This window comes from Bipolaris maydis (genome assembly GCF_028858645.1).
Source record: "Bipolaris maydis strain C4 unplaced genomic scaffold PSV08scaffold_16, whole genome shotgun sequence".
In the NCBI taxonomy this organism is placed as follows: Eukaryota; Fungi; Ascomycota; class Dothideomycetes; order Pleosporales; family Pleosporaceae; genus Bipolaris; species Bipolaris maydis.
Genome location: NW_027093872.1, coordinates 426,562 through 439,758, shown reverse-complemented (window position 1 = coordinate 439,758; position 13,197 = coordinate 426,562). Strand labels below are relative to the sequence as shown.

Sequence of the window (13,197 nt, the reverse complement as noted above, 5' to 3'; positions counted from 1 at the left end):
ATCATCCGAAGACGGTTCGCGACGGACATATCTCTGCAGCCATTCCTCCCTGTGGGCGCACGCATCAACCATCCAACCTCAGCTTAGAGTCCGTCCAAGCTATCTTCGACTCTTGACCCTTCACAGTCTATGGACGCACGACAAGCAGACTACCCGCAGTCAGGTTTGAGCTCGCCCTACCCAACCTTTCCTGAACCAGTTTCTGAGGGAACCTCTGCAGATCAAGCATCTGCTGCGCAATACCCTCCCCAAGGACAAGATCCTCGCTCTTCCAACCTCACGCCCAGCTCAGACTACAGTCTGAATCCTTCGTCTGCTCGATCAGGCTCATTCCCCGAATACATTCAGCGTTCGTATCAACCAGCTGCTCAAGGGCAAGCCCCCGGTGGTATGGCGCAACAACAGAGTCCGTCAATGCCTATCCCAGATGGTCAAGCAAATGGCCATCAATCACCACAGCAACTCAAGTCTGACTCGGATGTACCTATAGATCCATCAATCGCCGCCCAGACGAGCCCGACTTACGCCAGTCACCAACAGCAATACTCTCCCTACACACCCCACCACGACATGCAGCACTACCCGGGTCAACCCCAAACACCCATGGGCTACCCATCGCGCCCTGAATGGGCTGGCCATTACCCTCAGCCAGGCATGCACTACGGTCATCCCGCCTCTTCAGGTCCCCCGGCGCCTGCAATGGTTTCTCCCGTTCAGCGACCACCAACTGTAAGTCGTTTTATCCCATGTTTCCCCCCATCTCAATGCAGGCTTCAATACTGACAGTGTGCGCGCGCATAGGGCGGACACCCCTTGTCTACAGTCTACTCATTTGTTCCCATTCCTGGCGCACAGCAACACAAGCGACCACGCCGCCGATATGAGGAAATCGAGCGCATGTACAAGTGCGGCTGGAACGGGTGCGAGAAGGCTTATGGTACTCTGAACCACTTGAACGCCCACGTTACCATGCAATCTCATGGCTCAAAACGAACACCAGAAGGTGAGTGCTTTTTTTTTCTTCTCCCTACTCCATTTTCGCTGGTCAAACACGTCACGATTGTTGTTGTGGTAGTGGTGGTGGTGGCCCTTGCAAGGCTAGTGCGCTAAGTTAGCACCTGGGATCGTGCTGGCGCAGCGCCATAGTGGTCGCGTTCCCCCCACACTGGTAGCTTCTGACCACTGAAGCTAACAAGTATCGATCCTTGCGCCTTGCTTTCTTGGCACAATAACATAAGTTTGATATAGATGCTAATTGAACCTTAACAGAATTCAAGGAAATTCGCAAGGAGTGGAAGGCCAAGAAGAAGGAGGAAGAGGCCGCCCGCAAGGCTGACGAGGAGCGACACCGTGCCGACGCGCAACAGCGCGCCCACGAGGGCGGTGCCCCCGAAGCTCCCGTCTACGGACAGATGCGACAGTCAGTTGGTGTCCCTGGGCAAGCGCCCCAACATCCTCAACTCCCTCCTATCGGGTATCAGCCTGCCGCCTCTGGCAACACGGCTGCTCCTCAGTACGGCACCCAAAGCCCCGGTCTTCCGGAGGGAATGGCTCAGTATGCCACCCCCAACAGCAATGCGTACAACAGTCCCAATAGTAACAGCAGCAGTTATCCACAATCGCCCTATGGACAGAACCCTCAAATGTACCAACAGAACCATTAAACCTGGTCTGACAATCGGCGAAAAACGCGACTCAATCGAATCCAACCTTTACACGACGGTACATTAAAGGTCATTTCGCTCTTTCTCGGCTACTCACGCGAGTGTATTGACGACTCTCCTTTTGGTGGATGTTTTTCGCGACCGTGCTGCGGCTTCACGCGACAGTCACAGCATCTTTCTCTGGCGGTGCTTGCATTTTCACTTGGCGGCGGCTGTATGTTTTTCTGCTTTATGGGTGTTTATGAGGGAGATTCAACGAACCATGATGCGCGCAGCATGGCTACGGCCAAAGTACAGATATTTGCGTAAAGAGTTAGTTATGGCTCCAAGGTCGTCTTGTGTGTCATGCCATGACGAAGGGCCCTTTTGGGCGGCATGCATGGCACGGTTATACTTTCTTCTTTGATCATATCTTTTTGCGCATCTCGGTGACGAGATTTTTCCAAAATTTTCCTGGCTTTTTTTTTTTCCTTCAGACTTTCATCATTACGGGCTAGAACAATTGCATGCGAACCGGCGCTCGAAACAGAAACAATTGACCAATCCAAATTCCAATTGCAATGATAGTCTGGCACCTTATTCTTTTGTGTCCTCTGTTGCAGTGCTCACTTCACAAATGCACACACATACACAGTGCCGGCTTCTTTGGCGACTTGTGTGCCGCTTTTGTGTTCCTCGTACAAGCAACGTGGAACGAACGAAAGTCGAGCTCATCGAGTCATACGCTCTCAGTCATTGGAGCTTATTGTGAAGCAAATCAGCAGAGCAACCCATGGCAGCAGTCGCGCTGCCGTGACCCAGTCTGCTCATCACCACGCAATCTTCCCCTCTCAGTTATCCGAAGCCCAGGCCAGATAGGCCCGGTTTGGTTTCAAAACAATGATACGCATGTCTCTCTGCCCCTCACCCCCTCCACCAACCCCCTAGTCGGCGTCGAAACGAATGCGCATAGATACAGACACCTGTTTTTTTATGCAAGCAGCAGACGAAGTATAGGCCCGACCGAGCGTGTTGCTGTGTAAGACTAAAATCTAGATGTCTGACCGGGTATGCCCGCGCGTGTTTATGATTTCCGTCTTGACAATCAAGGTTTGACGCTTAAAAGGGAAGGAATAGAGTCAGTCTGCCCCCCCCCCTCGCCCCTGCTCGCCGAAATCTCTCGGCTGAATATGCATGCATGGCCTGCACATTCGCTTGCTGGCTCACTCCCTCACGCCTCTCTCGCACTCCCTCTCCTCGCTCCTCACAACCCCTCATCCTTGTCTTATAGGCCACGGCGTAGATCGCCACCATCATCGGACTATGCACCCCTCCCTTGTCCGCTTCAACCACCACATCACTTGCATGCTTACGAGCTACCTGTCCTTGCACCATTCTCTTTTCTCTCTTCCGCTCTGCTTTGCGCACCTTGCCACGTATGTGCAGCTGTCGCCATGGCACACCTTGTCCCCTTCTTTTCCTATTTTTACTTTTTTGCTTACCGACGCTTAGCCTTTGAGCTGCAAGGGGAAGGAATACCAGCCCCTCGCAATCCCCCCCTCCTCTCTCGCCTATCTTTTTGTTTTGACTGCCCGAGCATTTCGCCGGCGGTCTCGAAGCGAAATACGTTGAAGTCACCTTACCTTTCACTGACCGATGAAATCAGACCACCCTCTTTGTTACTCTTGATTCGATTGAACAGACACCCTTTCCTTTGCTCGCATTCTCTTTTTCTCGCCTCTCCTCTTTCTTGTGTCCTTCTTAGTAAGGAAATAAGGTTTGACAGGGAAAGAGAGGGAGAACACGAGCATAACTGCATTTCTCTTTGTCAGACTGTAGTCTACAATGGTCACCGTTATCAGATTATTTTTATCGTCTAGACAGGACCGTTTACGAGAGAGAAAAAAACAAACTTTACGAGCAGAATAATTAAAGTCATACGACTTGTGAAGCACGTCAATGCCATTTTCGCTTTTGGTTGCATTTTCTCAATGCACATATTTCCCGCGGACCTGATTTGCTGAGCAAGGGTACAAGGGGCAGAGAATGGTGTCATTTTCTTTGCCTGGGGCGGGTGGGCGTTGCGCAATGACCCAATCAAGCTCGGCATCTCGTTCCTTTGCAAAGGAAAAAAATGCTTTGTTTGAAAACATGGCGTTTGTGGCACGATCTTCCGACTGGGGCGGAGGAGAGGTTGGGTGCAAGGTGTGCGTGTGCGTACGTATGGGCGTGTCAGTTGAGGGTGTGTGCTGTGCGCGTAGTACACCGTATTTGCCCTAGGTATGACGCACAGCTGAAGCATGATATGATGGAGGAGGGGCGGCAATGACTCGGATTCGGGATTCTGGGGGCTGACCCATGCATACAAGAGAGTATTCCATATTATACCCGCACACCTACACGCACGCACACATGTTCGGTAAACATGGGTTGCCGGCGACCGAGATGGAAAACCCATGGGACTCGCCAAATCAGGAAGGCGCGTAATGACAGTGTTGTGGGTGATGCGTTATCTTGCCTTTTCATACACCGAGGCGCTGCACATTCGCCTGTCTATCCTGCAGATAGATTAAAAATGCTCGCCAACAATACGTATGCCAACCATCGGTATGCGAAATATCGGCCACGGTTGGCGAGTCCTCGGCGCTGTGGAGCATGCAGCAGATAGACAGACAGACAGACAATGTGTGTGTGTGTGTGTGTGTGCGTGTCTGTGTCTGTGTGCTGCGATACTTGGCATTGGCTTGACGGCTGATAGGATGACGAGGAATGCATGCTCGCAGTATGACGGCACCCGCCGACGCGGAAATCAAAGTGCGGCTTTGTTACTCTGTGTAATCAATATCCATTACACAATCGACCTTTCCGAGGCCCGTTTTTTTGTGCGTTCATGCAATTGTTCGCTCGGTGGCACCAGTCGACGTGACCAGAGCGATGGGATCGAAGCAAGTCGCCGGCCCAATTTTTCTGTCCGTGCTCATGGGTCATTGCAACGACCACAGTGCGATCTGTATCGAGGTGCGGAGTGGCTTGTCGGCTAACCACTTTTTTCTTTCCTTCTTTCTTGCCTCCCGCCGCAGGACGTGCTGGAATGAGCAGGCGGATGGTGATCACATTGGGCAATGTCATCCGAACGCACTTGATTCATGACGGCCAGATCGCCCGAAAGCCGATCACACGGCAAAAGTACGGCAGAGGGAAAGAAGGAAAGAATCTGCAAAGCCGAGCTGGGATGACCGGCTCAACAAAGGAACAATGTCGCCGACCTGTTCCCCTTCATGTCCGTCCTTTCACACACCCCCTGGTGTTGTTACCTGTCCTTTGCCTAACCCGCCCCGCCCCACCTCCCCATCCCTTCAACCCCCCCAGAAAAACAGACACAGGTTTTTGTGCAATGTCAGATTGCAAGCCAAAAGCAAAAGCTGAACGTAAAAAGTGCAGGATCCGACGAGAGAGATACGCTAGCATCTACAAAACAATTGCATCTGCAAGATCGCGTTTTAGCGGCTCATCAACCGTTGCCCGATTAAACTACGATTTTAATGCCCCGGACGGTTGCTAGGCTCGACGAAGGCTCCTTTTTGGGTGGGAGAGAGGGGGGCCGTCGTTGGAGATGGCGGCTTTTTCAGCTAGGCAGTGGAGCACCAGGCGCTGAGTGGCAGGCATGGTGGACATAAACGGTGCGCCAGGCCATGAACTGACAGAAGGCAACTAGCAGAAATGGGCTTGCATGGGCTTGCTATGGTGCTACTGCTGGTCTGAGGGATGGTGGGTAGATCAAGCGCCGTTACACGGCAGTAGTGTTTTTGGGTCGTAGGATTCCCTTCCCGATGCCACGAGGGACGAGGGTGTATGTGTGCGTGTGTGGATGTGGGCGTGCGCGCGTGCGTCTGGCGCTGTGCGAGGGTCGGATGTCTTGCATGCTGAGGTGAGGCCAGCAGGACAAAGGTGAGCATTACTTACGTACGTACAAGCCGCGCAGGGCTTGGTAATGCCACTGTTTGGGATTTCCGGCCACATGACGAGCGGTGATTGCTGATTCTGGCTCTGTTCCTCTTCTCTCCCCTCCTCTCTGCTCTCTGCACCACCACACATTTTTTGTTTCCACTCTGATCAGCTCCTATAGGCGACATTTACTACCGTTCATGTCCTCACACACGCACAACAGTACATCATCATCATCATCCTATAGTTGATGGCTATAATACATTTAGTGTTACTACGACTACGACTACAACTACAACAACCATCGGTCGAACATATCCATCAAGAGCCTAGCTTACCATGTATGTTCAGAGTACAGAAAACTAATCACGCAGCCCTCGTATCACGGCAACAGCCGACGACCAGGCTCACTACACATACATGGTTGTCCTAGTAATAAGAGAGAAATAAAAATCTCCGAATTCTGCCGTCTTGGTCCTACTACTACTACAGAGAAATAGAGAGCCATTAAAGAAAAAATCTCCGATGCTTGATGATCTGCATACATGCCTACCGTTCAGATGGGTAAAGAAAAGGGGACTAAATGTCGGGATTGGTATGTAGATGGTTAGACTAACAGTACGTGAGGCATGGGCAATGCCAGCTAAGTACATCAAAACAAGGCTTACTACTCAGAAGTAGTTTAAGGGCAAAAAACAATACGATTGGACAGGGGACAAAGGCTCTCTCTCTCTCTCTCTAATGGAGAAAGTACTACTAACTTGCTTACCTGCTCACACTCACATACGTGTGTATTGCGCTAGTCCGGGGGGTAGGGGGGGGCGGTAGGGGAGGCTTACACGGGAATCCCAAGTCCGTTTGGGGAAAGCTTTTCCCACACAATCCCTTCCCTCCTTTCTACCGTAGTTCTAATTTACTTTTGTCATCGCGCACGCGCTTGCCCACGCCGATGGGTTTCACGAAGCCTGGGCTGGGCTGGGGGGGGGCCGCGCGCGGCGCACGCGCGGGGGGCGGGCAAAGGGTCAAAAGGATCGTAAGCCCTACTAGAAAAAGCTTGCGATGGTGGTGGTTGGCCCTGGTCTGGGTTGGCTTTCCCGCGTTATAGTGCTGGTTCCCTTCCACCCCTTCCCCCCTTTCTCGGCTCCGCAGACTCGGTGTGCCACCTTGAGCAGTAGTGTGGGCTTTCTTTCTTTATTTTCAGCCTTACTGGTGGGTTTTTCGACGCTTGATCTTTTGGTGGTTTTTTTCCCTACGGCTACTTTATAGTGAGGCTTGGTCACGGTACCTTTATTTTTGTTTTGGCGGCTTGGGGCTAAGATTGTTTTTCCGCGCGTGTAACTTGATGGGTCCTTTGAAGATGGCGCGCTGCCGTAGCTGGCGGCAAAGACCTGGCGTTTGTGCTAATGACGCTGGTGCCCGTGGATTGTATGCATGTAATACTGCTAGTAGCCACGAGGCTGCAATACAGTATGATTCCGCAAGGTTTCGGGTCATTGGCCGCTTGCCGTGTCGGATGATCACGTGCGGGATACTTAGAGTTTGGCTCGGCATTTGTGCCGGACATGGTCAACTTTTCCCTAGTCCAGCCAATTTACGCTTTTTTGCTCACAACGGCCCGCTTCCACCCCACCCACGACCTCATGCTGAACTGTCGTGCGTGCCTTTGGCGATGCATACAGGCGCTCGATGTCCCGACCACTAATGCGCACCGTCTGCGCCGCAATGTGAATCCGCTTCTCGCAAACAGCCAGCAGCGGCTGCTGTCGACCCGCAATGTCGCACGCCAGGAAGACAAGACACCCACTGACCTGAGCGAGGCCAGAGGACGCTCAAGAAATCGGGAAGATCACTTCAAAAAGTCGGCCTTTGCGGCAAAGCAAAAGAGAACCGAAATCTTGGCACTGCGACAATCGCATGCGCGCAGAGTCGACGAGACGCCCAACTTGGCAAAACTGGGCCGGCGTGACCCTCGCATGTCAGAGAGCGATTGGAATAGAAGGAAGAGAGAGCTGCGGCATCTGCAGGACCCGCTAGACCTGGCGGCATTTGTTAAGCAGGAACTGGGCAAGGACAGGGTAGAGGAGATGCTGCAGTTGGTGCGCATGGCCAGTCACTCAATGCAATGTATTGTCAGCTGGAACCACATAATCGATCATCTTCTGGCCAAGGAGCGCATCAAGGATGCACTGAGAGTGTACAACGATGTCCGTTTTGCGAACATGAGCGGCGTGGGGCAATGCTAACTTTGAGCAGATGAAAAAACGAGCACAATTCCCTGATTCATATACATATACAATTTTGCTTCGAGGCTTGTCTTTGAACGCGCATACATCAGGTGCTCTTAGTCATGCCCTTTCCATATACCACTCTCTCTCCGCGCCGAACTCGCGAGTCGAACCTTCGATCATACACACAAATGCTGCTTTGAAAGTTTGTGCGCGAGCAGGCGACATGGATGCATTATGGGGCGTTGCTGGGAAGATTGCTGAAAGTGGACCAGCGTCGGCGAACGCAATTACCTACATTACCATTATCAATGCCATACGACAGAGTTTGCTGATAAACGCACCGAAAGGGGAGAACGAAGTGGAAACTGCGGCAAGGAAAGAGCGCGGCATCATAGAAGCACGGCGTATGTGGGAAGATATCATTGGGAGGTGGAGAAATGCTGATCTGGTCATTGACGAGGAACTGGTTTGTGCAATGGGAAGACTACTGCTAGTAGGCAGCCGACCACGAGACTGGGATGACGTGCTTTCTCTGGTGGAACAGACCATGGATATCCCACGACTTGTACCTCGACTGGGCACTGCGGACCGACAGAAAGCAGGTTTCCCACACTTACGAGCCCCGAACGTACCACCGCAGTACCGCGTCGACGACGAGCACCTTTCGCCAGACAATACTCCTGCGCGTGGAGACGAATTCCTTCCTCTGAAGCCCAAGGGTGCCCTACCGCACTCCCTTGTATATGTCTGGCCGGGAAACAATACACTCTCCATCATTCAGGAAGCTTGCCAGAAGATTGTTGCAACCAAGGCTGCACAAGAGTATTGGGATCTCTTGACCGACCCCAGGACCTACAAGATCGTACCAGATCGCAACAACCTACACATGCGCTTGCGGAACCTTCGCCTGAACCGTGCTTCTGCTGATGCTGTTCGATTGTTACAAGAAGATATGATTGGAAAGGAAATCGAGCCTCGACCTGGCACATTTAGAATCGCCATGAGTGCCTGTGTTCGTGACAAGAACAACCACAACTCTCTCAAGCATGCCGGTCAAATTCTAAACATGATGTTCAAGACCTTGGAGGATGCAGACCCGAAGACCATCACCATGTATGCGGAGCTCGCAACCAGCTTTCCTCTTGCCAAGGGCTCGGATTTGGTGGACGCACTCACTGTTCTCGATCCCATCGCCAAGAACATTCGGCTTCAGTTGGGCGTTGGTGGTAGAGAGAGGAGATACAAGAAAGTTGCTGGCCCTCAGTACTTGGAAGGCGAGGAGAGGCAAGATGCGATCACGGCATTGAGGAAGATCCATGGTGTGTACGACAAATTGCTGTTTAGCAATCTGATTGCCGAGGAGATGAAGGCCCCGTTCAAAGCTGAGCGAGCACGGCTGTCTGCTTTTATTCAGAGGATATTGTTCAAGGATGGGCATTCCATATCAAAGAGGAACGTCGAGGAGACGACCGCATCCGAGGAAGAGGCTTCACCTGAAAATCTTCAGGGAGAGTCGGATCAAGGAGAGGTTCAAGAGGGAGAGACAGAAGATAACAGACCGGAGTGGAAGAAGCAATGGATGGGACAAATAGAGAGGCCGATACGGCGAAAGATGAGAGTCTCGTCAGCTACGACAGACATGTAGAATATGCTACTCATGAGGTTTTTAAACGACAGTATGATCCAAAAGTATTTGTACAATATTACCATATTACTCTTCATGGCTGATTACATATAATTGATATCAAACAAGATGTTCAGTAGTCCGTGAAGATTGCATCGTACGGTTGAGGGCACGTGCATGTCCCAAAACTACTCAAACCTCCGCGGCTTTGGCCGCAACTCTCGGCCTCACTCGCAAGACTTCCAGCATACTATTCCACAACAACAACACCTTCTTCACCCAGATATTCAGCGCACAACCAACCACTATGGGTAACGACGGCGGATCCATCCCCAAACGGCGCGAACTCGTCAAAGAAGCCGCAAAAGCCCTAACAACCGCTCAAATCAAAGAGGCGCAAACCGAACAACAAGAATACGCCTGGTCCACCGACCCTCTTACCCGCAAACCGCTCGCCCGCCCCGTGGTATCCGACGCAGCCGGGATCCTCTACAACAAAGACTCCATCATCGAGTACCTCCTCAAAGACGACAGCGATGTCGAAAAAGCCGAGATGAAGAAGATTGGAGGCGTCAAGAACTCCGAGCTAGGCACGTTTGGCGACAGAGTCAAGGGCCTCAAAGACGTCGTCGAAGTCAAATTCGAAATCGACACTGCAGCCGAATCTGGCGCGAGTGAAAAGTGGAAGTGCCCAATTACTGGGGAGCGACTGGGTGTGGGAAGTAAAGCCGTGTACATAGTACCCTGTGGCCACGCCTTTGCCGGCAGCGTTATGAAGGAGATATCAGAGAAGGCGTGTTTGACTGTAAGTTTTTTTGTCCCCTGCCAACATGTACGTATATCGACATGGTTCTAACCTTTTCGCCCATCTCTCCAGTGCAACGAGCCCTACGCCGAAAACGACATCGTACCCATCCTCCCCACTGCACCCACCGACATCGCACGCCTGAACTTGCGCTTGAAAACGCTAAAGGAAAAGGGACTCACGCATACGCTGAAGAAGGCCCCAGGCAGCAAAAAGAAGCGCAAGCACGCTGCCGCCGATGGTCCTACCTCCTCCGATACTCAAACCACCACTGCCACTACCAAACCCTCCTCTTCCTCTGACGAAGATAAAAAGGCTAAATCTAAAGAAAACGGAACTACGGCTAAAGCTGTGTCGGTGACGAGCGACGGTATCAAGAATAGCGCTACTGCATCGCTAACGCGAAAAGTGCTGCAGGAGCAGGAAGAAAGGAATAAGAGGCGCAAGATGGCGCAGAATGACAATGTGAATAGCTTGTTTAGTAACAAGGAGCACAAGGCTGCGGCGGGGAATAGTGCGGATTTTATGACGAGGGGGTTTAGTATTGGGAAGAAATGAGTGGGACTGGGGCAATTTATCTGTTTTATCTGTTGTTTTTGGATAGGTGTGTGTGTGGAAAAGGGAAAAAAAAGAGAGGATTTGGCATTAAGGGAGGAGATGTTTATTCGTGGAGGGATCTTTCTACAACGTAGAAGATTTTAAAGAGTACAATGATACCCTGTTACATTTGAATAGTACTACTGAGTGTGGATCTTGAGTTTGTGTGTGGAATGAGTTGAGTGACTTATGTCTGGAGAGCTGTTGATGAGGGTTTGTATCTAGGACATGTGTACATAGAAATCTATGTATATTCCCCCCATATTCTTTCCCTCACATTGATAGCTAGGTAAACATGACATCGTAAATCCCATTCATCAATCATAACGTCCGTCCCTGTGATGTGAGCCTCCCTCCCTAGCGAGCTACATATAAGGCAATCAAGGTTAAAAGCATCCGCAGCTTACAGCGCGTGTCTACTTTTACAACTTAATACAAGAACACTATACTTTAGCATCTTCTACACCTCTGAGCTTTTATCACCCGAAAATTACGCAGACGTTGTCCCCTTGTCGCCAGTCTATAGCGAGAGACTATCTAGTAAAAGTCAAGGGAACTCTTATTACATCGCTAATAAGTACAGCTCGCAATTGCCAACAAGGATAGAACTACAGTATTCAGGGCGACGAATCAGCCTATTGCGTCAAGAGTACATGCTCAGGATTGTATAATATATAGGGGTAAAATCGTGCGATACGCTACGCCGATCCATTTACTAGATAAGAAGATCGCAGAATATACCTGCTAAATACAGTCCATTGTCGGAACCTAGCCTTCTCTGACCCCTTACAGACCACCTTGGGCCACCTCAGACTACACTAGCCCCTTGTAGTCCTCCTCGGTCATATCTAAGTTATTACCGTAGATATAAGCACTATAAGCACTGTAAGCACTATCTTAGCTTGGTAGCTGTTCGTCTCTGTTGAATATATATCGTTACGTAAGCTCCTACGTATCGCTCTTGCTACGCTTTACCCGTGCTCAATTCCCTTTTTTTAATGTCTCACCTCTATTGTAATCGACAGAACTATACGATGTGGAGTAGGAGCTAGACTGTATAGAGTCTTAGCTATACTATAAGCACAGTATTTTCATGATTAAATGATCCGAAGAAGAGCCTAATCATCATTCTAGTGTGTCTACTGCATAAGACTTACGCCCTTCACTGCGGTAAGCACTATCGTAATTTCACCGACTTAGTAACTACATATTGTCTGATAGCATCTATATAAGGAGACCAGACGACTTAGTTTATAATTAATCAATCTTCTCTTTCTCACGAACTAAAGCGTGCGGCATTTTCTCTTAGCTTAAGCCATCTATAGCTACTAAGCTACATAGTCACAATGTACTTTTTTAGCGTAATTATTATGCCTCTTTTTACGACTATAGTAGCTGGTTGGATAAATAATCAATATTGCTATTCTGCTGACCCAAAATGGGGGGTAGGTATCTATATTAGTTACTGTGTTAAGGATTTCACTGTAAAAAATTACTCATTCAAGCTATAGACTCCGGGAAATTGCAACCCACAAGATCTTGCGTGGTGTAGGGATGACGCTGCATGTGAATATGTAAGTTGTGGATAGTCATTCTAGATTTTACTATAAGGGTGGCTAATATTAGAAAAGTGCGACACGGGGAAATTTCAGTCAGCATGGGCGAACCCTAACGGCGGATGTGATTGCTACTGTGCTTGATATACGATAGCAATTGTCACGGTAATTCTATACTGTGTTACACGGGCTCGGACTATACTTCTCTAGTCTCGGTCCTGGTTAGAGCGAGGTAGTTGAACGCGGTAGTCCGTGTGATTGCTAGAGATTCCTCCAGAAAAGAGTCAGGAGTAACTAAAAGATAATCAATTCTTCGAAGAGATAAAAAATATAGTATCGATCTGTGTAAGAGATAAACTATACTAAGTTGATTACTGTAACAGCCTGAACGCCCTTCACCTCCCATACTCGTCTACGACTTCGTTTCGTATGCCTGCCTACCTATCTACCCGGCTCAATTGTTGCTTAGGCAACTAGCTTTGTATATAGATAGCCAAGTAACCCGGAGCTTAGCTCTCTATCGAATACAATTTTGTTACCTAGGCCTGCCCAATTTGTTAAGGGTTGAAGAGGCCTTCGAACGAGTTTGCATTAACCTATACTACAGAAGAAGAAAGATAAGGAGAGTAAGGTTGTTGTACGACAGCTACTACTTTATACTCTTTCGTTAGTTCCGTCTTACGAAGGAGTTCTAGTGACTAGGTGTCCTTATAGTAGGTACGTGGTATTACCACGTGTCTCATTCACAGCGTAGCCCCTTGCAGGCTGCACTCTGATAAGTCTGTTGGAAAGGATTTTT

The 13,197-nt window shown here is 49.9% G+C and overlaps 3 protein-coding genes across 3 annotated transcripts; all 3 read left to right on the top strand.

Moving 5' to 3' along the window:
- Positions 1-129: 129 nt before the first annotated feature.
- Positions 130-1,664, top strand: PSV08DRAFT_189381 (uncharacterized protein; the record flags this gene model as incomplete). Its single annotated transcript, XM_014223510.1, has 3 exons — positions 130-729; positions 802-1,003; positions 1,270-1,664. The coding sequence occupies 3 exons, from the start codon at positions 130-132 to the stop codon at positions 1,662-1,664; spliced, it is 1,197 nt and encodes a 398-aa protein (XP_014078985.1).
- Positions 1,665-7,407: 5,743 nt separating this feature from the next.
- Positions 7,408-8,027, top strand: PSV08DRAFT_335358 (PPR repeat family-domain-containing protein; the record flags this gene model as incomplete). The annotated part of the gene is made up of 2 exons (XM_066092754.1): positions 7,408-7,792; positions 7,842-8,027. Coding segments are annotated over exons 1-2 (406 nt in total), but the record flags the coding sequence as incomplete, so codon positions are not given.
- Positions 8,028-8,032: 5 nt separating this feature from the next.
- On the top strand, positions 8,033-10,977 carry PSV08DRAFT_412582 (Rtf2 RING-finger-domain-containing protein). Its single transcript, XM_014223509.2, has 3 exons — positions 8,033-9,457; positions 9,732-10,245; positions 10,318-10,977. The coding sequence occupies exons 1-3, from the start codon at positions 8,040-8,042 to the stop codon at positions 10,801-10,803; spliced, it is 2,418 nt and encodes an 805-aa protein (XP_014078984.1). The 5' UTR covers positions 8,033-8,039; the 3' UTR covers positions 10,804-10,977.
- The last annotated feature ends 2,220 nt before the right edge of the window (positions 10,978-13,197 follow it).